The sequence below is a fragment of the Gymnoscopelus braueri genome, assembly GCF_963280865.1.
Source record: "Gymnoscopelus braueri genome assembly, chromosome: 21".
Lineage (NCBI taxonomy): Eukaryota > Metazoa > Chordata > Actinopteri > Myctophiformes > Myctophidae > Gymnoscopelus > Gymnoscopelus braueri.
In genome coordinates this window covers 6,685,938-6,710,531 of record NC_137623.1, presented here as the reverse complement: position 1 = coordinate 6,710,531, position 24,594 = coordinate 6,685,938, and the positions used below count along the sequence as shown (strand labels likewise).

The 24,594-nt window shown below is 41.6% G+C and overlaps 1 protein-coding gene and 1 long non-coding RNA gene across 2 annotated transcripts in view; one reads left to right on the top strand and one right to left on the bottom strand.

Annotated features, from left to right (window-relative positions):
- Window positions 1-24,594, top strand: part of abi1a (abl-interactor 1a) — a 109,993-nt gene that overhangs the window by 6,701 nt on the left and 78,698 nt on the right. Inside the window, 1 exon segment of the mRNA XM_080418099.1 lies at window positions 16,897-17,064. Coding sequence (XP_080274225.1) covers window positions 16,897-17,064 — 168 coding nt within the window.
- The window catches only part of LOC308077450, a 97,448-nt gene that overhangs the window by 28,631 nt on the left and 44,223 nt on the right, over window positions 1-24,594 (bottom strand). The window lies entirely within an intron of this gene.

Below are 24,594 nucleotides of genomic sequence, written 5' to 3'. Positions count from 1 at the left end.
GTGTGTGTGTGTGTGTGTGTGTGTGTGTGTGTGTGTGTGTGTGTGTGTGTGTGTGTGTGCGCACAGACAGACACACGCCTGATGAGCCCAGCACCTAGAAGCGTGCCTCAGCTTGATTGGGCTTGTATACTCCGCTTCTCCTTGCCTCACATTTCCACCTCTCTGTCTCTCTGTCTCTCTCTCTCTGTCTCTCTCTCTGTGTCGCTGTCACACAGAGTTCTCAAATTCTGCCCGAACTTGACCCGATGTTTTCGGGCCGGCCGAGCCCAAAATCTATGCTAATCAGTCGAGCCGGGCCGAGCCTTGTGTTCTGTGAAGTAAAAAAAGAATAAAATAAAAATCTATATCCCCCAAAAAACTAATTTCAACTGCCCCTTTTTTTTGGGGAAATGTATTGGAGGATAAATCCCTTGAGATGCATCATCTCGTCTTCCAGGGGGTCCTCGGGCACAACATACAAACAATGACAAAAAAACAATCACATAACATTCGCCAACAACAAAACATACACATAAGGGCTCTCACACCATCCCAGACCATACTACATCTGTTACGCATGTCAACTGAAAATAAATAATGAGAAAATAAAAACAAAAAGTAATCTAAATACAATCAAAAACAAAAATCGGAAACAAGAACAGTTTAATTTGAGTGAATCAAGCAAGGGCGTTTTAAAAACAGGAAATGAAATAATTGATCTAATTGCAATGGGTAAATTGTTCCAGTCAGTAGGTGCTTTAAACTTAAATGAACGTCTCCCAATTTATTTCTGTATACCAGGTATATCCCTTGCAACGGTAAGGCCGGCGGAAATGGCAGTGGATGTGTTGGATGCAGTTCAAAGTGAACTTTACTCAGGTATCTAGCTTGTGTTATTAAAGAAAAACGGGCGACAATGAAACTCAATTTGAAAATCCGCGATCGAAAATCTGTGAAAGTGGCCGTTTTCAAGATGTTTTGGCCATTATCTCTGGAACAGAAGGTCCAATCTGCTCAGTTCAAAGCTTGTTGGATGCGTGACTTTGAGGACATTAACACATTGACTGCCAATCACGTAGATCTACGCGAACCTCCGCAAAGCCGCCACGTGCCAATCGCGTAGATCTACGTGATTTTTTTTTTTTTTTTTTTTACTTTTTTTTTTTCCAATTTCACCCACAGACCAAGGAGATATGATTAGTTGAAGATCTAGACTCCTATCCACCTCCTTAATAACTTAAAACTTAAAAATGCTGTATTTCGGCTCCTGAATACTTTTTTTTTTCCAATGAAAAAGTCTGGCACTGGCTAAAAAAATATGCAATAATTCTGGCAGTCAATGTGTTAAGCACATAATGACACCTTCGGGGGTTGTCTGGTTTTCGGGCCAAAAAGTATGGTAATTGTTCGGGCCAGGCCGAGCCACAGCCCGGCCGGCCCAGTTGGGCCCAGTTAGGGCCGGGCCTTAATTTTCAGGCCCGTTGAGAACTGTCACATGGGGTGTTGGTATTGTTCCTTAGGTGACTGTAGTGTGTGTCATTATGCAGCTTTCCATCCCGCAGCAGATGGTTAAAGCTGTCTGTAAGGGACGGTTCATTGTCCCACTTTGTGTGTCTGATAGTGAGTTTTAATTGCGCAAGGGAATGTGTGCTGTGCATGCACATAGGCTTGGGTGTGTGTGTGTGTGTGTGAGTGAGTGTGTACACTCACGTCTCACACTGTGACAGGTCACACTTCTGCTTCCTGCTGCCCTGCTGACACTACACAGATATTTCTGAGTAGAAAGGTCACGGCGTGAGGAAGTAGCCAACATATTTGATCACAGAACCAGAGCTATAATAGCATTGCTATAATATGATTTGTCACACTAAAAACCTCGTTTGACACCTTTTAGCAAAGGTGCAGTTAGAGGAAGTTGGGTTTGAGTTTTTAATGGTCGTAGGCTTTCACAGTGGAGGTGTATTTACTGTGTATTTACTGTGGAACATGAGCCTCCTTGCTCAGCACTTCCCGCTTGCATGGGACGCCTCTTCCTCATAATGATGTGATGTGATGGTAAAACACAAGCTGGACAATCTGATTGTGTTTTAGCCCTGTCACTATTATTACATAATAATGGCTTTAGTCGCAGTTACTCTGCATAATCGTCATAATCGCTTCCATGTGAAACAATTTCATACATTTTGAAACATTTTCTAGATATAGTGGAAATAGATGATCTACGAGCTCACGAAGCGATGCGTCGAGAATTTTCGGCTATTTCCACTACCTTTAAACATTTCACAAGTCTCTCTCTCTCTCTCTCCCCCTTAATATCCATTTATCTTCTTCATTCTCTGTCATTTCCAGACATTTTCAGAAACTCTTATGATTTTGAACAGTGGTTCTCAGAAATAGCAGCTATAGAAGTTTGTACATTTTAGAAAAATATTGAAAGCGTTCTTTTCACACAAATCTTGTTCTTCGGGGGGGGTCCCTGGCACAAAACATTGTCAGATGGGCAGATCTGCGGCCAAATACATTTCATGTTGCTGGTCCTTGGCAGGACACAGTTTGAGAATATACTGATTTAGAAGACATGGTGTAGAATGGGACTCGGGTCTTAACCCTCAGAGACGAGGGAAATCCAAGGACACTGAGACATGTGGTCAGTAGAACCACCTGGTCATGCTGGCAGGCCAGGCTGATGGACTATTTAGAAAAAGGGGATCATGCATGTTTTGGCCCAGATTTGAAAAGTAATCATCAAGACGTATTAGCCTAAAATAAAGCTTTGCTTTTATACTGTGTGTATGGATAATTAAATGTGGCTATTATTAGATATTTCAAATTTATGTGTAAAGGTGTGGAAGCATGTCAAAGTGGGAGTGGCACTGCTGTCTGGAAGCACTCATCATACCAGGCCTGTTCTCCTAGATTCACATTTATAAATACATCACGGTAAAACCCCTGACATCATGAGAGAGAGAGAGAGAGAGAGAGGGAGAGCGAGAGAGAGAGAGAAAACCCTCTTTACGTGTTGGCCACGTGGCCGTGGACTACATCACTGTTTCCCAAACACTGGGTCGGGACTGGGAGTTGGGACCGCGATTTTTCCTTTTAGGTCGCAGGTCAATATCCCCTTTTCTGATGTTTCCTACATTTAGTTTTTAATTATTCTTTCCAATAAAAATTCAATACATTCTTTATGAATTCAAAACAAATTCAAAATGTTGTAGATCAGCTATTTTCACTAGTTTGGGTCCCGGGGGTGGGGGGGGGGTCTAGGACATCAAACGTCTCTTTTTGGTCTCTAGCTAACAGGCTTGGGAACCACATGGTCTACTCTACATGATCCATGGCTGCGGATTCCCAGCAGAAGTAATGCAGCTTTTCCCCCTGGAAGACATCCAGGCTGAAAGTGATGGGCTTTAGGCTATATGTGTGTCACTTTCATGCTGCTCCGTCTCTCTGGATTATTGAGACCTCTTTTCTCCTCTCTCTCTCCTCTCTCTTTCACTCCCACACTCTCTCTCTCTCTCTCTCTCTCTCTCTCTCTGACGCTTGGCCTGGTTTCTCCTCCCAGCATGGTGGTTGTAGAATGTAGGCCTATAACCACCAGCCTGGCCCATTCATCCTTTTTTCTACACCACCTGTCACACACACTGCACTGTGACTGCACTGCACCACCCCTCTGATGCTTTGGTTTGGTCTGCTCCACTGCACCACCCCTCTGATGCTTTGGTTTGGTCTGCTCCACTGCACCACCCCTCTGGATGCTTTGGTTTGGTCTGCTCCAGCCGGACTGATTCACTGCAACCTGGTTGGAATATAGGACGACCAGAGATCAGAGGGGTGGACAGACACAGTAGGGATATAGTAGGCATGTAACGATTTATCGTAAATCGATTAAAATCGATTCAAACTGGTGACAAATTTTGATAAAATGTAATAAAAAATGCATTGCGATGCAAAAAGCTGAGGGTGTGTAAAAAAAAAAGAGAAGAAAATACAGGATCTTTGTAAGAGAATTGATAAAAATGGGGATTCAGTCATTTGCTACTGTATACACAGTATTGTAAAAAAAATAAAAGATAAGAAAATACTGGATTTGTGTAATAAATACAAAAAATAAGATTTTTCAGGCATTAAGTCTGGAAAATTATTGTGTTCATATCGTGAGTTGAGTGAATCGTTACATCCCTAGGATATAGGCCTATAGCTAGTGTCAAAATCACAGCCTTATAAATAAGGTTGTTTTTCAATAAGGTTGTTATTCTAGAAAACTATAATATAAATATATACTCATAGGTGTCTTGTAGTTGAATGAAGGTTGTAGAATACAGCTACAATGTGTACATTTTTGCAGTGACCCAGTAAACATGATCTGCAACAGACGGATACAGTAGTGCTTTACACTGCAGATAAATTGCAATTAAAAAGCCCAAAACTGATTAGCACTAGGGTTGGGATGGACCCTTATGGGTCCATTTGGTTCCATTTCTAGTTTTCTACCCTCAGAGTTGCAGATCTGTCGGGGTCCATTTGGAACCCCTTGTAGGAATTGTTAAAATCCTGAAGGATCCCGACCTTAATTAGCACTTAGTAGTAGTTTTGTGTTAAGGTGTGAGATCTGTCATGATTATCACAACGCCTAACTTTCTGACTAGACCATCCGCTATAACGGCAAGACTTTAAGAAACATTTTAATGAGTTCCTGCCACCGTGTGTGTGCTGCACGGGTTCACCTTTTGTGTCCTTATATGCGTGACGACACACTGATGGAAGGAATTTATAATTGTGCCTTTGCCACTAAACTTCAAGGTCGGCCGGACCTTATGGCTTCTCAGGCTGCCTCCTCCATCTGCCTCGGCGGAGCGGAGAGGGGAAGGAATTAAAGATTCTCTTATCGTCCTCCGTGTGACTGCCGTCCGTGTGTGAAAAGAAAGAGAGGCCAAAGACCTTGCTTTAACCCATTAAGACCGGGAACGCATCTGTGTCATTTTAAGATATTTTTTTGGGCTATTAAAAAATAGCAGATATACAAGCTCATAGCGCGGCACCGAGTGCCGCGCTATGAGCTTGTAGATCTGCTATTTTTAAAAGAAATCGTGAAAATGTTTGCAAATCTATGAATACATATATATTTTTTAAGTGAACATTTGTAACTCAAATCTTTGCTTCTAGGGATTCTACAAATCTCTTCTAAATCCTAAAAGTTTTTTGAAAAAAACGCACAATATGTTGCTATAATCAGTGGTTCTCAAACTTTTTGATGTCAAGGACCCCCAAAATGATATGTATTTTGCCACGGACCCCCATCTCAAAATATGTTGTTACAGGGACCCCCCCCCAGAAGCAAAGATTTGAGTAAAAATAAATAAATCACCTTACAAAATATTATATATTCAATGATTTGCACACATTTTCACGATTTTTCAAAAATAGCAGATCTACAAGCTCATAGCCGCGGCTATGAGCTTGTAGATCTGCTATTTTTGAATAGCCGAAGTATAAAATAATGGTTATAGGCTAAAATCTAAAATGCCACAGATGCGTTCCCGGCGGTCTTAATGGGTTAAGTACTAAAGAAACTTTGTGGTTTAGCACAGATTGACGCTTCAATTATTTATTCATTCATTCATTCCTGTGTGTTGGCCTTCTTGTCCTGACTGTCACTTTCCCTTTCTGCTTTGTGTCCTGGGCTGGTGGCTGGGCAGCTTGCAGGCCTGGTGTTCAATTTCTCTCAGGTTCATATTTCTAGGTGTGGTTGTGTGTGTGTTCGCCCGTTAGCCTCTGTCTGATGCCCATGTCTGTATCATTATCTAGATAAGAACATAACAGCAATCGCTAGTATCTCAAAACAAGAGGAGAACGTATGTATTCTTGAGGCCGGCTTCTTTTTTCCTTCTCCCTTGGGCTTAATCTACCATTTTTAGCTCACCTTTTATCTCCCTGTCATATTATCATCCAGGTCTAATCTGTAGCACAGCAGCCAGGCTTACACATTAATACCAGCACAGTTTATATCAACCAGTTGGCTCGACAGAAAACCTCAAAACTAAGATATGAGATTTCTGCGATTTAATAACTTGATGGCTTGTAAAGCTGCAATGGCAAATAGAACGTGCTGCATGCCAAAATGTGCTCTAATCATATAGCAGTTCATGAGATAATGATTTTTGTCTTTCCCTGAGCAATATATGCAAACTCTGAAAAGTAATTTCATCCCGGAATTAGTTACTAGGCCGGGCACCGGCCGTCAGAGTACTCGTTGTACCCATTGATTAGTACCCAGTGCGGTACCCAATACTATACGACCGATCAACTAAATATGGAGATACAGGGATCCCTGATGTAATCAATAACTGCTGACTTTGTGTTGATGATGTTTATGGGCATGAATGGGAGACAGACCGACCTGCAGATAGACCGACAGATGCAGACATTTAGTGCATTGCTCTGTACAATAATTGAGTTAAATAAATTCTAATGTGCATGGCATGCTGGCCAATCAGAGAAGTTGGGTTGGTTACACCCAATGATGACATTAGGGCTGTGAATCGTCTGCTATCTCACGATTCGATTCCGATTCTTGGGGTCACTCACGATTCTGTTTTTTTTTTTTTTTCTGATTTCTTTCAAAACAAACGATTCTTGATTCAAAAACGTTTTTTTCCTATTAAAAATCTGGGCTGTCCCCGATTCAGCCCAGAACTTGCCACTTCTCAAAAATGTATTTATAAAATAAAATAAAAAAATATATATATATATTCGATTTTTGGGACGAGAATCGATTCTGAATCGTCCAACATTAGAATCGCGATTCGAGTATGAATGGATTTTTTTCCCACACCCCTATTGGACATCATACCTGGTGGTGTCCTGTTCTCCACTCTGCCTGTGCTTCAGAATGCTGGACTTGTAATGTCTCTCATCTCATGCATGGGCTTCACCCCTCCTTCCCACCAGGGCCTGGATCTCTCAGACAGCCGCGTCAATACGCCAGGCAGCGCCTGCAGACTGAGCACTAGCAGCTCTGGGTTCCCTCTGTCTCACTTATCTCACCCTGTCTGTCTCCTATCTTACTGTAATCAGCAGTCGATACACACGTTGCACAGTGCCTGGCCTGCTATGTACACTCCCTCCATCACCAACCAATTAGATTGACAGTAATTCACCTGCAGCAGGGCGTCGACTGCTCAATGACATTAACCACCATTAAGAGCGGGAAAGCTATCTGTCATTTTAGATTTTAATCACTTTAACCATTATTTTATACTTTGGGCTATTCAAAAGTTGCAGATATTCAAGTGCCGTGCCATGAGCTTGTAGATCTGCTATTTTTGAAAAATGAGTGTGCAAAAATCATTTGTGCAAATCTTTGAATATATATATATTTTAAAGCGAACATTTGTAACTAAAAACATTTGCTTCTGGGGGTCCCTGGTCGGGGGTCTGTGGACAAATACATATCATTTTGGGTGGTCCTTGACATGAACAAAGTTTGAGATCCACTGGTTATAGCAACATATGTTTAAAAAAAAAGAACTGTTAGGATTTAGAAGACATTTGTAGAATCCCCAGGAGCAAAGATTTTAGTCGCTTTAAAAAACATGTATTCAAAGATTTGCACACATTTTCATGATTTTTTTTTTAGCAGATCTACAAGCTCGTAGATCTGCCCAAGTATAAAATGGTTATATAGCTAAAAATCTAAAAATGACACAGAAAGCGTTCCCAACTTCCCAGTCTTAATGGCCAATGCCCAAAGTGTAGAGAAGAGAGTAATAATAGATTGTGTTTTTGTTTCATTTGTTGTGGTACGTTGCTACTCATCCCAGAGACTTGTGTTTGACAGGAGGGACTCTTCAACTCTTCTTGTGAGTTGAGGAGAGCTTTAAGAGCTACAGTATATGACATGCTCCGGGCATTCCTCACATTCCTTGGCCATTTCTGTGCCTCTGTGCAGTGTGTGCACACACACACACACACACACACACACACACACACACACACACACACACACACACACACACACATCCCCACACACACACATCCCCTCAGGATAGAGTGAAAGATCATGAACACAAATCTGTATGTCAGCTGTCACGGAACCGCAGCCTTTCTTTCACAGTAGCAACAACAACAACAGCGGTTCTCCTGGATTGTGTTGTTTTAGTATTAGAAGAACCTTCAGGCTTGTTCTAACAGGCTGAAGTGGTGGGTTTAGGAGGAGGACATGATCAAATCTTTATTGGCCACGATGATGATGACAAAACAGTTCAAAATGATCCCCTGTGTTTCCAATCCTTCATTGCATTGAGTATTTTGCTGTTGTTGTTGTCAGGCAGAAACCTTGTATCTCCCAAGTTTCACATTTTGTTTTTTGGTAAATCAAAGCCCTGATTCATACAATTGTGTCACAAAAGTAGTGAAAATAGCCGATCTGCAAGCACACAGCGCTGAGGCGTTGAGCTTGTAGATCGGCTGTTTTCACTACTTTAAATCGCTTTTAAAACGGTTTTGGACATTGTTAGGTTTACATGTGACTATTTAAAAGGAACAAAACGGCTAACCGTTTTGATTAAGACTCTTTGACCACAAGCTCAGTGGCCTTGTGGTTAGAGCAGGGGTCTTCAACGTTTTCAGGCCAAGGACCCCCTAGCTGAGAGAGAGATTAAGCAGGGACCCCCTCTATATCGTATAAAATTGTGTTTCAGATAATTCTTTGCTGCTCTTTTTTTCCCTCTACACCTATAACTCTTTGCCAAAAATAGCCGATCTACAAGCTCACAACGCCTCGCAGCGCGAGGCGTTGTGAGCTTGTAGATCTGCTATTTTTGGCTAAATTTCTCCTCAGAAAAGGGATGCTGGGGTTCAAGTGGTTAATGTAAAAAAAAAAAAAAATCATATCACACAAAGATTTGGCGGACCCCCTGTAGTAACTCTGAGGACCCCCTAGGGGTCCCGGACCCCCTGTTGAAGACCCCTGGGTTAGAGTGTCCGCCCTGAGATCAGGAGGTCAGGGTTTGAGGTCACACCAAAGACTATAAAAAATGGGATCCAATGCCTCCCTGCTTGGCACTCGCCACTCGGCATCAATGGTTGGTTTGGGGTGTAAGTCCTTGCCACATATTAGCATCATGTCCAGGGGATGTTCAACTTGTACATACAGCTGCCTCACGCTACAGAAACAGGAGATATATAGGCTCCTGCCCCCTATGGGCCTCATGGCTCGGCAAGGCTTTCTTATTATTTGACTTATTGTTTGTGTTTCCTCTAACTTAGTCCATTAGTCATGAGGCAGTTCTCATTTTGTCCGTTTCCCGTTTCTCCCGTTGTTGGGTGGAGGAGCCACAGCGATGGAGGAGGCAGGAGGAGGAGGCAGGAGGAGGAGGGCAGGGCTCCACCTCTCTGACCCCCGGAATAGTGTCTCCTCCTCAGGGAGGAAGTGTGGGCTTTTCCTTCCTCATTGCCTCAGAGCCGTGTGTGTGGCTCTGCTCTCTGCTCTCTGCTCTGCCAGCCAAGCAACCATACGCCCTGTTTAACCCATTAAGACACAAGAGAAAATTTGTGTTAAAAAAAAACATTGTAGAACATTTTCAAACACTTAAAAGATTTTTCAATTAGCCTCTTTGCCAAAAATAGCCGATCTACAAGCTCACAACGCTTCGCGCTGCGAGGCGTTGTGAGCTTGTAGATCTGCTATTTTTGGCTAAAGTTCTCCTCACAAAAGAGGATGCTAGGGTTCAAGTGGTTGTTAGGATGCTAGATTTGTGTGTTGTTATATATAGCTAAAATCAAAAATCACTTTTGATTGATCGAATACTTTAGATTAGTCAGAAATGTAAACGGCACGAGGTACAGTCAGACATTTAGGGTAAAAGGATAACACAAAAAAGTCCTGGGGGACACAGATGGTTTTAATGGGTTATTTTTCATATTCACTCACTCCATGTCTCGTCTATGGGAGAGCGCGAGACATCTCGCTCATAAATAATCAAATAACCGGGGTTACGTTCGTAACCTATATTTTAATGGGTTAAAAAAATGCATGACTCCACTTATACTATACATGGAGGGGGGGGGCAGTCTATCTGTTAGTTGCCATGTTCTGGATGAATGCAGTATATTCCATGGGCATCAAAGCCTCATCTCAGCCAGCTCACGTAGCATAGCGTAGCTTTTTTGCTGATCTCACAAGTTCCCTCTGGAAGCCAAATCGTCCAGCATGCTGCTGAGAGCCGCTCCCATCTGTTCTGCATTTTGTTTTTGTAACCGTTGCGCTTATGATCTTTTTTTAAATGAATCATTCATTGGATAAGTTTATATAGTGTACCACTTAACCCATTCAGACCGGGAAAGCATCTTGTGTCATTTTTAGATTTCTTTGGCTATTAAAAAAATTGCTTGTAGATCTGCTATTTTTTTTTAAATCATGGGAAAATGTGTGCAAATCTTGTGTATATGTTTTAAAGCGAAAATGTTTAACTCCGATCTTTGCTTCTGGGGGGTCCCTGGAACAACATATTTTGAGATGGGGGTCCACGGCCAAATACATATCATTTTGGGGGTCCTTGACATGGAAAAGTTGGAGCACCACTGCTATAGCAACACACTGTTAGAATTTAGGAAACATTTTTAGATGTGCATTTGGCTGCGGACCCCCCCCATCTCAAAATGTTTTGTTCCAGGGACCCCCACCAGAAGCAAAGATTTGAGTTACAAATGTTCGCTTTAAAAAATGTACATTCAAAGATTTGCAAAAATGTACATGATAATTAAAAAATAGCAGATCTACAAGCTCATGGCATATCTGCTATTTTTGAATAGCCAAATAAATCTTAAAATGACACAAAATGCTTTCCCGGTCTAAACGGGTTAACTACTGATCACTTTATTGTTGAAGTAGAGGAGGTGAACTCAGACATTCTTCTGTTTTTAGATTGTATGAGTCATGCTGAAGGAGTCATCTAACAGCGTTACAATGTTTAAATGTAGCCGGATTTCTGTAGGCTTTGCAGTGTTTGATCTTTGTAGTCGATCATTTTGTGATGGATAACCCAGCGATCCTAGCCTAGGCATCCATGTAATACATTAGGAACTGGCCTGTACTTTTTTTATTGTAATCAAATGTTCTTTAGTTACAGTCTAGTAAGTGGATCGATATGAAACAAACTAGACTCTGGTTTGTTTCATATGGATCGAGCTCTCCCCACACACATTCATTGAGGCCCTGCTGCACCATTTCATATTCTCACCTGCCACTGTGTGGACGACAGCCCGCCTGCTACACTTGTCGTATAATATTCTCCTGTCCTGTGCCCCCAGAGTTGTGTTCAATCCTGGAAACGCATCTGTGTCACTTCAGATTTCTTTGGCTATTCAAAAATAGCAGATATACATGAGCTTGTAGATCTGCTATTTTTTTTTTAAATGAATGGTGAAAATGTGTGCAAATCGTCCCAGTTCGATCCCGGGCTCCTTCAGAGTTAGTGTAGAAGTGTCCTTGAGCAAGACGCTGAACCCCTAATTGCTCCCTATGAGCAGGTTGGTGCCTTGCATGGTTGCCATCGGTATATGTGTGTGAATGGGTGAATGTAAAGCACTTTGGATAAAAGCGCTATATAAATTCACCATTTACCATTTATATATATATATATTTACATTTTTAACTCAAATCTTTGCTTCCGATATTTTGAGATGGGGGGGGGGGGGGGGGGTCTGCGGACAACTACATATATAATTTTGGGTGGTCCTTGATATGAAGAAAGTTTGACAACCACTGATATTATAGCAACATACGTTTTTTTCCAAAGAATTCTGTCAGGATTTAGAAGACATTTGTAGAATCTCCCAGAAGCAAAGATTTGAGTTAAAAATGTTCGCTTAAAAAAACCTATATATCCAAAGATTTGCAAACATTTTCACGATTAAAAATAAATAAATAGCAGATCTACAAGCTATGAGCTTGCAGATCTGCTATTTTTGAATAGCCCCAAAGTAAAATAAAATAACCGTTTTAGCAAAAAAATCTAAAATGACCCGGTATGCGTTCCCGGTTTGAATATGATGACCCGGTATGCGTTCCCGGTTTGAATATGATGACCATCATATTCAGACCAAAAACATAAGCATTAGGATTCACCCCTTCACTCTTTTCTTATCATGTAAAAAACACACCAAAAAAAGAAACTGCATTATTATATGTATATCATGTATATCTTTTGCTATTTTTGGAAAATATGTATGAACATTTTTCAACATAGAAACGATTCAGCAAAAATAATTCTGATTAGGCGATTATGTAATAATTGTGACAGGCCTATACGTGCATGATTAAACCTGATGCAAATAACATAATATTATGACAATTAGCCAACATGGTTGACATGCATGATCATACATGCCTGATATCACAGGTTGGTCACATGACGAAGATCCACTTTGGAGACACACCATTCCACTATGTGGATTACATGTTAATACGAAGCATTCCTTTCCATGTATCACCTATCTATTGACCCATAAGTAATCAAATTATGAATCCTGTTATTTCGAGATAATTATTTTTTTTCACACGTGAGGGGATGAGGATGACAGGGCAGTAGCTTAGACCAGACCTCTGTCATGTGACACATCCACACAGCCCACGGCCAATGTTGCCAGGTCTGCTTATTGTAAGCGACTTTATGCTTCTTTTTTTCCAAAGTTACTTGCAAGTATTGGTAGTGGCGAGTTGCAGTTTTTTGGGGCTTGTTTCTAAAGTGTAGTAACTACACTTTAGAAACAACTACACTGTAGTTGCTTATTGTGGCTTGTTTCCTAATGTTCTTAAAAATTTTCATGGTAAGGACCCCCAGATTGATATGTATTTGTTTGCAGACCCCCCCATCTGAAAATATTTTGTGCTAGGGGACCCCTAGAAGAGAAGATTTGTGTTGTTAAAATGTTAAAAAAAAATACTATTTTTTGGAAAATGACAGATCTACAAGCTCGTAGTCGTAGTCTAGTTGCTTCTTTTTGGGCTTGTTTTTCATAGAGACCTGGAATGCGTATATTTCTCTGGCATCAATCTGGCCACCCTGCCCTCATCTGACCTCACGCCACACAGCTCCAGCCACAGGAACATTGTGACGTTGGATCAGTTCGACTCAGATCAGGAGAAAAGCAACTTATGGTCTCAGCTCTGCAGCAGACCCAAATCTCTGAGCCGGGTCAGAATGTTCTAATTTTCCTCTGAGTATTATAGACTGAACAGCATGCTTTGGAAGAGCAACAGTGTTTGTTAGAGAAGAGGAATTAGCCTCATATTGATGTGATGTTGAACTGTACCTTAGATTGTGTGTAGCTACTTGGTGTGGCTATGATTTAAGTCCAAATATTGATCATTTATTATCTGTTGCTTCTGTGCTGGTTGTTAATGTTCGATTTGATTATATCTGTGCCTAAACAGCTCAAAGGCACATGTAGGCCTAAACAGACACAAAGCCGAAACGAGCACGAAACAAAGCATATTCTTCCAATATATTAAGTATATTTAATACTAGTAGTCCTAGGATGTAAAGTAAGGTGTCTGTATTTGTGTTATATTTACTTTTGACAGATGTTTTCTAGCAATGTCTGTGTAAAGCAAGCTCTGGTGAATGGGTTCCTCTCTTGAAACCACATACATACAGTAACAATGAAACTTATATCCAGGTTAATTACCTCTAGATATACATTTGGCCTCACATAAATGTGTGTGTGTGTGTGTTTCTGTTGTGGGCGACGACGGCGATGTGTAATTCCACCTGTAGCATCATAACGCACCAATACATCACTCATTCACTTATTCTCCCTCCGTATTGTAAACACCTGGATGCTGCATGCTGCATGCTGCAGGTGTTTGAGTCCAGAGTAGACATGTGTCCATGTTTGTTTGTATTTAGCGGACAACGCAGTGTGTGCTCTACTCTGAGTAACAGGACAGATGGCATTCTGCTCAGAGCTCTCTGGAGGAACACTTCCCTATTTTCCCCCCAGAAGCCGTTATCCTCCAACACATCTGCTAGTCTTATTTGCGCTATGAGAGAAACACCACTAACGCTTTATCACCTCTTTATTCACCCGACCCAAGGCTAACCAACAGACAGCGCTTGGCAGCTCAGCTCCCCGGGTTCAGAGTCTTCTACGTTTTAGAGTTTTAGTAATATAGCAGAGTGGTTTCCAAACTTTTTAGCCCAAGACCCAGAAGAGAAATTAATGGTTTGCCCGGGACCCAAACTAGTGAAAATAGCAGATCTACAAGCTCATTGCGAGCTTGTGGATCTGCTATTTTCACCTCTAAAATGTTTTATTTATTTATGGAAAGTATTGGATTTTTTTCAATTTTATTAATGAAATGCTATTGAAAAATGTTAGAATTGTCTTTAATTGATGAAAAGTTGACTTTTTTTGTTTAAACATTTTTTTATATATATTTTTCATGTAAGTCAAGTCAAATGTATTTATATAGCACATTTAAAAACAACAGCAGCTGACCCAAAGTGCTTTCCAAAACAAGAGACCGTAGTCTATTCACAAAGCAAAGTAAAGGCAAATGTAGGAGGAACCCATACAAATTGGTCCGTGACCCAAAAATGAGTCCCGAGTCTCCCGACCTACTGTTGGGTGAAACACTGATATAGCAGACAGACGCACAACTAAAAGCAACTCTGCATGATGATGATGAGCAGCTGGGAGTTCAGTCAGTGCCTTGCCCATGGGCACTTCCAACAGGACATAATGGGTATGCAGTCAGTGAGGCGATTGAACCTGGGAGCTTTGTAATAGCATGGGGGAAAGCCACAGACACTTAGTCATGCTGACTGTTTGTGGAAATATCTCTAATGTTATGACAGGCCTATCAGGTAGCAGCCAAGCCTAAGTAAGTTGTACTTATCATGTGTCATGTCAGCGTGGAGCAGCAAAAAAAATAGCTGATCTACAAGCTCAAAACGTGTCGCGCCGCGACACGTGATGAGCTTGTACATCAGCTATTTATCTGGATGTTATGACAGGCCTATCAGGTAGCAGCCAAGCCTAAGTAAGTTGTACTTAGTTGCGTCGTGACGGTGTCGTCGAGCACCGAAAATAGCTGATGTACAAGCTCACAACGTGTCGCGCTGCGACACGTTGTGAGCTTGTACATCAGCTATTTTTGGTGTGTGCAACACAGACATGAGACTAAGTACAACTCAGGCTTTAGGTCCACAATGCTCATAATAGGATGAGCCCACTCCTTGGCGGGTGATGTTCTTCATTCTCTTGGCATTCATTCACTCCTGCTTTTGATCATTTCCCCTCCCTTCATCCACCTTTTTTTCCGTCCTTCCTTCCTTCCATCCATCCATCACTACCCACTCAAACCTCCACCCCTGCCTTGGTGTACAGCAGCCTGCTGTATAAAAACCTGGTGGTTGTTACCCTCCAGGCTTTGGACTTTGTCTTTACGACAGTGTGTGGGGAGAGAGGGGATGTGTGGGGAGAGAGGGGACGTGTGGGGAGAGAGGGGACAGGGGGCCGTGGAGATCAAACGGGTCGAAAACTGTATTTGTTCATGTTCCCTCCTTCCCACCAAGTGGTGTGTTCTAGGTTTTTTCAGAGGGCATACATACGATAATCATTCCCTGCACGACATACACGTGGTCAATGGATGAAATGGTTAGCAGTTACCATACAATTACCATAGTTTTTAGGCCCAAAAACCCGAAAGAGTGTCATTGTGTGCTTAATGTTCTCAAAGTCACGCATACAACACGCTTTGAACTGAGCAGATTGGTCCTTCCGTTACAGAGATAATGGCCAAAACATCTTGAAAATGGCCACTTTCACTGTTTTTTGATGTTTGAGTTTTGGCAATTTTTGACAGTTTTTTTTAAATAACATGGGCTAGGAAGGTCAGACGGTGACAAACTAGATACCTGAGTAAAGTTCACTTTGAGCTGCATCCAACACATCCACTGCCATTTCCGTCGGCCTTACCGTTAGGCCGCTAGGGGGGGAAATAGTTTTCAGGGTTCGGGCAGAATTTGAGAACTCTAACCCAGACCTCCCAATCTCAGGGCGGACACTCTAACCACAAGGCCACTGAGCTGGTTAAATGACTCATCATTACTGTGTTTTTTTCTTTCTTTTTTTCCCTCTTTTTTTGTTGTGTGCCAAATCGGTGGCCATCATCATCTGTCTGTGTCGGTATCAGTGAATCACCATTCAGATCCAATGTGGTGGTGAGAATGTTCTGGGCGTCATCATGTCATGTGAGATTATGTTTTTTCTGATAAATGTGGTCTCCAGTACAGAACCACACCGTGAGGCCTTCATAGGTTTCTGTTCCGTTCTGTCACATCCCACAAACCCCCTCCCTTCTGTACAGGGAATGTATATGTGGCGTTGTTGAGCATACCAATAGGCAATTAACCAAAAATATATCAATGAATCGACCCGGAAAAACTGATTTAGTATGATCAACTAAATTGATTTGTCTGATTAATTCACCCCCAAAATGACTTTTTTTCAATCGATTACACACCCCATGAAGACTTTTTTTTTTGTCGCATTCCTAAGCCAATAATAGTGTCAACTTTGAGTCTCCTACTGGAGACATTAGCATCTTTCCTCTGGTCATCAAATTATTGGCTTAGGAATGCGACAAAAACTAAAATCTCCATGAATTCAAGGCTTCAAGGCTTCATGGGGTGTGTAATTGAAGATTTTTTTCTCTTTAACGGCTAAGCCCTATATTATACTTTGTTGCTCAATGGCGGCATGCAAACATAGCTCCTTCATTAATTATTAATCGTAAATTGAGACAAAAGTTTGAAATAATGAAAAAGTGTATTTTTGAAGTCATATCATCTCTCCCTAATACAAACTAACAGTGGGTTCATCTCTCTCTCTCCCCCCTTCTCTCAGGCCCAGGACAAGAGGAAAGCCCTGGAGGAGACCAAGGCCTACACGACCCAGTCTCTGGCCAGCGTGGCCTACCAGATCAATGCCTTAGCCAACAACGTGCTGCAACTGCTGGACATCCAGGCGTCGCAGCTCCGACGCATGGAGTCCTCCATCAACCACATCTCCCAGGTCAGGACCACGCCCACTGACCACACCCACTGACCACACCCACTGACCACACCCACGCAGGGCTGTCGCAATCAGGACATTTTACTTACTGTGACGATTAACTGTCACACAAATAATTGAGATTTAAAGGAGTAGTTCACCCAAAAGAAATGACTTATTTTCTATCAATTACACACCCCATGAAGCATTTTGAGATTTTTTTTGTTTTTGTCGCATTTCTGAACCAGTAATTTATCGGTGGAAAGATGGCACAAAGAAGGCTCTTTGAGTCTCCTACCAGAAATCCCGGTCATCAAATTATTGTCTCAGGAATGCGACAAAAACAAAATTCAATGCTTCATTGGGTGTGTAATTGATAGAAAATAAGATTTTTTTTGGGTGAACTACTCCTTTAACAATTTAATTGTGCTTTTCCATTTAACATTGGAACATAACAATTTTATTTCGGTTTGGCATTTAGGTTTTGTAAACATAAATTGGACGGGGCAATTAATCGTTTTACTCTTGAGAGTTAAACTAACACTGGATTTTAGTGTGCCACTGATTCTCACGGATACACCTTTTATATGTTCACACGCATCTGACGCACACAGTCACACTCACACACACTCACACTCACACACACTCACACACTCACACACACTCACACACTCACACACACACTCACACTCACAGCAAAGCATTCAACATGGCGTCTATATTGCTCGTACCACAGACCCCCACAGCTGTTCAGAATGGTTGGTGCCCCACATTTCTCACTTCTCTGTATGCCGAGGCGTTTGTTCTCCCTCTCCCATGGACACTTTATTTCTATTTGGGTCGCAGTCACAGCGAGGCCGTTTGTCTGTAGTCACCACAGTGCTTTTTAGTAGCTGTTAGTAGTAGTAGCCCACAGACACACACACGCGTGTGTGTTTGTCTGAAAAGACTGGTTGTCTTGTCTTTTGTGCATTCTCTCTGCTCGGTCCTCAGAAATGACACGCATAGAAGTATACATTAGATGACATTGAGTTAACCTATTAAGTCCGGGAACGCATCCATGTCATTTTTTGATCACTTTGGCTATTAAAAAATAGCAGATATACAAGCTCATAGCACGGCACCGAGTGCCGCGCTATAAGCTTGCAGATCTGCTATTTTTGAATATTTGTCTACATTTGTGCAAATCTTTGAATGAATATATATATATATATATATATATATATATATATATATATATATATATATATATATATATATATATATATATATATATATATATATATATATATATTTTTTTTAAAGCAAACATTTGTAACTCAAATATTTGCTTCGGGGGGGATACATATCAGTTTGGGGGTCCTTGACATGAAAAAGTTTGAACACCACTGATTATTTCTGTTTTTTCAAAAAACTGTTTGTTCAATAACCTGATGCTGACTACACACACACACACACACACACACACTCACTCACTCACTCACTCACTCACTCACTCACTCACTCACTCACTCACTCACTCACTCACTCACTCACTCACTCACTCTCTTCCAGTCCATCACTACTGTTGTACCTTTGCCCACACTGGGCAAGACCTGTCCTAGCTGGTTGAGTGTCTAAACGGAAGTACGGGAATTTGGCGTATGTACTGTACCGCCCGCCAGGGAAATGACGTTGAGGCTTTACAAATCTGTTTCTACATTCTCTGGAATGAAACAAGTGTTGTAATCAGTGGTGGAAAGTAATACTCAAGTACTGTACTTACTGTAAGTAGAATTTTGAGGCATTTTTACTTTACTGGAGTAATTCCAATTTTCAATTATTTTACTTCTACTCCACGACACCTCAGAGGCAAATATTGTACTTTTACTTCACTACAATTATTTGAAAACTTTAGTTACTTTGTAGATTTTGATTATTATTACAAAACCACTTCAGCCCTACATTTTGGCCTTTTGAAAATAGCCGGTCTACAAGCTCACAATGCGTCGCATGGCAGATTTTGTGAAATGGGACATTCTGCATAAGTAATTTTTTATACCAATACTTTTGTACTTTTAATCAAGTACATTTTGAATTCTGGACTTTAACTTGTAACTTCTACATTGCACACTTTTACTTACGTAAAACATTTCAGTATTGTTCCCACCACTGCTCTGCATTAGGTCGTCGTGACCAGGCTTTTTCTCCTCGGAGAAGGAGCATAAAGTCACTACTGCACACGACATCTGACCTCTGCCATGTGCAGGTAAATCCAATGAAGTGGTTAAGGGCTCAGACTATCAGAGCACACAGACACGCTGCAGACATGTGGCATCCCATAGCTTAGAACACAGAACAGTGGTTCTCAACCTGTGGGTTGGGACCCACATGATTTCTTTTGGCGGGTCCCCACATGAGTGAAGTGACAATTTAAAGACTTTTAAGACATTTTTAAGCGTTTGTTGTTCCATAAGCATGCATAACAGTTCCATAGTTGGGAGCGTTGTTGTTCTATAAAGCATACAGTACATAACAGTCCCATAGTTGGGAGGGGCACAGCCGGCAGTCAAACATGTCCAGTATTTGGCAAGTCGTGACTTGGTACCATGTTAGGGGCGTGTGTTGTTGACAGCTGGGATTATGAACTAATAGACTGTTGGTTTGTTTAAAACGGCCAGAGAAGAGCCGTTCTTTGAGCTTTTAGTTGAGGCTTTTTGTTCTTTACACCACTGCTGCTCACTCCCTGTGTTTCTGTCTCTCTTAGGCAGAGTTGTGCAAAGAATGCTCGAAATGTTTTGAAGATAAACTCAAGGTCATGATTTCATGCTGAATGGGAGGGTTAATGGGCCTAATGGAGAGAAGGGAAAGAGTGAGAATAAAGCAGAGAGAGAGAGAGAGATCCAGAGAATTGGCAAGGAAAGCGTGAGAGAATAGAAGACGGAGGTTGTTTAAACTTTAACCCATTAAGACCTGAGGCCGATTCTACAAATGCCTCCTAAATCAATAGTTCTCAAACTGTTTCATGCCACAAGGACCCCCAAAAGGATATTATATATTTGGCGGTGCACCCCCATCTGAGAATGTTCTGTGTCAGGGACCCCAGAAAAGAAGATGTGTGTTTAAAAAAAATTAATAACACTATTTTTAAAATTATTTCCAAAAATAGTGGATGTACAAGCTTGCAGCTCAGCATGAAGTGATGCGCTGTGAGCTTGTATATCTGCTATTTTTGAGAACCACTGTTCTAAACAACTGTTCTAAACCGCTGTTCTAAATCCCAAGAGTTTTCTGAAAAACGTATATGTCCACATCGCTATGTATTTATAGCTAAAATGACAGTGAAAGCAGAAGGTAAATCACGGATAGAGAGAGGCTGAGAACCGTGAAAGCAAATATTCTCTCCTTCAAAGATATGGAGTGAGTCAATATATATTCTGACAGACAACATTCATATGTACCTAGCTCACCCCACGGCCTCCGTCTCCATGACAACCCTCCTCTAGACCCAGACAATCCTGTGAAACACAGACAGACGGCAACTTTGTATCAGCAAAGTGAGCCAGTGTAGTGTATTAAAAAACCTTCATGGCTTTGCTTTATAATGGAACGTTGCACTGCTTGACAATTTCCCTACAATGCATTCCCAGCTATTCTATTCCCGGTTCTCTCATGCTGTGTGTGTGTGTGTGTGTGTGTGTGTGTGTGTGTGTGTGTGTGTGTGTGTGTGTGTGTGTGTGTGTGTGTGTGTGTGTGTGTGTGTGTGTGTGTGTGTGTGTGTGTGTGTGTGTGTGTGTGTGTGTGTGTGTGTGTGTGTGTGTGTGTGTGTGTGTGTGTGTGTGTGTGTGTGTGTGTGTGTGTGTGTGTGTGTGTGTGTGTGTGTGTGACTGTGTGTGAGTAGCCTGAGGCTACGAGCTCAATCCATGGTCTTGAAGGGCGGACCCAAACACAGCCGCCTGGATTTGTGCGTGGCTTCCTATTGCTTCACCAATCTATGTCCCCGCCTCCCCTCCCCTCCCCCCCTCGGCCTGTGCACCGAGCACGCTGACGTCACCAAATTTAGAGCGACGCCCCTCTGCACTCTGATTGGTTAGGAGATAACAAGGTCCAAGACCATCGTTCGTGCATCGCTCCCCCAGGCTTTTTTTCTTTTGTAACAAAAAAAAAAGCCTGGGTTTCCGAGGCTAGTGTGTGAGTGACTGTGTGTGTGTGGAGAATTCTACAGTCTGTGTCATTCCATTCACTGTGTACTTTCGGTCACCATGACGATGTGGTAGATGACTGTAAGAGGCTGGTTTGTATAGGGCCAGGTTAGTTCAATAAAGAACTGGATTGCTTTTGCCGCATTGGTGGTCCGAGTCTTTTTCAGTTATTTGTTCTTGACAGAAAATGTGAGAAAATTCTGTTCTGTGCAGAACGGAATTCTCAACAGTGGTGTAAGTAACTAAGTACATTTACTCAAGTACTGTACTTTGAGGTATTTGGACTTTACAATTTTCAGTACTTTTACTTCTACTCCACTACATCTCAGAGACTTATTTTATACTTTTACTCCACTATAATTATTTGAAAACTTTAGTTACTTTGTAGAGTTTGATTATTATAAAAAAAAACATACAATAACCACTTCAGCCCTATATACATTTTGGCCATTTGAAAATAGCAGATCTACAAGCTCACCATGTGTCGCATCACGACGCATTGTGAGCTTGCATATCTGCTATTTTCAAAAGATTTTTATACATTTGAAAACTGGTGAAATGGGACCTTCTGCATAATGAGTACTTTCTACTTTTGGTACTTTAAGTACATTTTGATACCAATATTTTTGTACTTTTACTCAAGTAAATTTAGAATGTCTGACTTTTACTTTTAACAGACTATTTCTACATTGCAGTATTGATACTTGTACTTAAGTACAAAGTAAAGAATCTGAGCACTTTTTCCACCACTGATTCTCAAGTAAGATGGAACATGAAACATGGTGCTTTTTCCCCCATTTGTAATCGTACTACTTTATCAGATGCCACATGAAGAACATTGCCTGTCTTTGATATCTTCTCATGCCAAGATTAGAACAACCGGATCTGTCTCTGTTTAGCACTGCTTGTCTCTCTGCCCTCTCTGACCCCCCGGGGAAGATGTGAAGGGTTTTGTCTGCAGGCGATGCATGGATAACCATAAACAACCAGGAACCATCCCTCCCATGTTCTTTTCAGTCATTAACGGCCCGATGTACTTTTGAATAGTTAAAGGAGTAGTTCACCCCAAAAAAATCTTATTTTCTATCAATTACACACCCCATGAAGCCTTGAATTCATGGAGATTTATTTTAGTTTTTGTCGCATTCCTGAGCCAATAATTTGATGACTGGTGGAAAGATGCTAATGTATCCAGTAGGAGACTCCTACCGGAGAGATCATGAATTCAATACTTCATGGGGTGTGTAATCGATAGAAAATAAGTAATTTTTGGGGTGAACTACTCCTTTAACTCTTGAGGGCGTAAAAATGGACCCGTAAGTGTTAACTCTTGAGTCACACTCAGGATTAGAACCCGACCGATATATATCTGTCTGACCAATATCAATATCATTATTTGACTATGCAGACTAATGTGCCCAGATGTTTTACCACTTTCAACCTTTCCGTCCCTATATTAGGCTAATGGGGCTTAAGTGTTTAAATACAATTATAGTTAAATGTTCTTAAATACAAAATATAATCAAATATTTGTTCATATTCTGTAAAAAATGGTAATCGGTGGTCCAGAACTCTTCCAAAATCGGGATCGGCAAGACTCGGCATTGGACTCGACAATTTTGGAATCAGTCAGGCTCCACTGAGGATTTTACAGTGTAGTAGTTGTAGATAAAATGTTTTACTGTGTAGTAAATTAGTTGTAGATATAATAGACAAGATGGGTGGCAGAGTGTTGGCCCATAATAACAAAGCACGGCTGTCTCAGTTAATAATTGAGAGGGATGGTTATGAACTCCCGGAGCTCGTGGGTGTTTTATGGCCCTCCACTGTCCTGTTGCAGAGTCGGATCATTATCAGACTCACACACACACACAAACACACAAACACAGACACACAGACACACAGACACACAGACACACAGACACACAGACACACACACACACACACACACACGCCGCTCTGGATAGGAGATTAGTAGTGTAGAGCCCCAGAGAGGTTAGTGTAAGGGCTTTTGCCTTTTCCGCTGAATAGGAAATGCAGAGGAAACGCTGCAATGGGCCTGCAGTGTTTTTCCGTTGTTCTTAACAGTATCGTGTTTTGTTACAGTTGGGAAAAGATCGTTTATTTCTTTTTTACTTGTCTTTAACCCATTCAATCCGGGAACGCATCTGTAATTTTTAGATTTATTTGGGCTATTCTAAAATAGCAGATCTACAAGCTCATAGCGCAGCGATATGAGCTTGTAGATCTGCTATTTTTGAATAGCCAAAGAAATCTAAAACGACCTGTATTGAATGGGTTAAGCATGGTAAGTTCCATTGAGATATAAAAAAAAGAACACAAATGTCTTCCCAGAGAGATATATAAAACAGTTTTTTCCTGTCCTCTCTAATATCATCTCTGTCGGGTGGAAATCGACAAGCGTTTCGAACTTGTAGATCTGCTACTTTTTGCTGCTTCTGTGTGACACTGTAGTGTGAATGAACAAGTAGGGAGTTAATTTACGATAAAAACACAAAAAGCTAGAACAGTGGTTCTCAAACCTTTTCATGTCAAGGACCCCCAAGTTGACACTTATCAGCCCGCAGACCCCCATTTGAAAAGATATGCCAGGGAGAACCCCATAAGAGATGATTTTTACAGCTCTAGCAGTGATTCTAAACCATTTTAATTTCAAGGACCCCCAGTTTGACATGCATTAGGCTACGGACCCCCATTTAATGACATTTCTATCTTTGGGACCCAGACTTATATCGTAAAATCAATGTTAATTTAACTCTGAGAGTGTACAAATGGAACCAAATGGACCCGTTAGGGTTCATTTGGTTCAATTTTTACACTCTCAGAGTTACAGACCCATAAGGGTCCATTTGGTTCCTGACTATCCACCATTTAGCTGGGGACCCCCTGGAACTCCCCCAAGGACCCCTGGGGGTCCCCGGACCCCACTTTGAGAACCAATGAGTTAGAACATGGAGATAAGAGGCTTCTCCCTGACAGCAAACGATATGATATGTCTCTTCAGCCTGTGTCCTTCCATCACCACTTTAATCCCACAGTATCGCGCCGTGGAAGTAGCAGATCTACAACCTCAACAACAACGCGTCACGGCTTATAGATCAGCTATTTTAGGTGCACCGACCAGTATAAATCAGGCAAACGGATCATGACCTAACTCTCTCTCTCTCTCTCTTACATTAGTGTGTCAGCTGGCAGTTGTGTGAGAGAGAGAGAGAGAGAGAGAGAGAGAGGAGAGCAGGCCTATAGCTGACAGCGTCAGAGCAGTTTACATTGCTCTGCCTGCAGCATGCTGTGGGGTTAGCGTTAGCGCTGCTGGTTATAGGGTGTGGCTATACGGAGCGGTATCTGT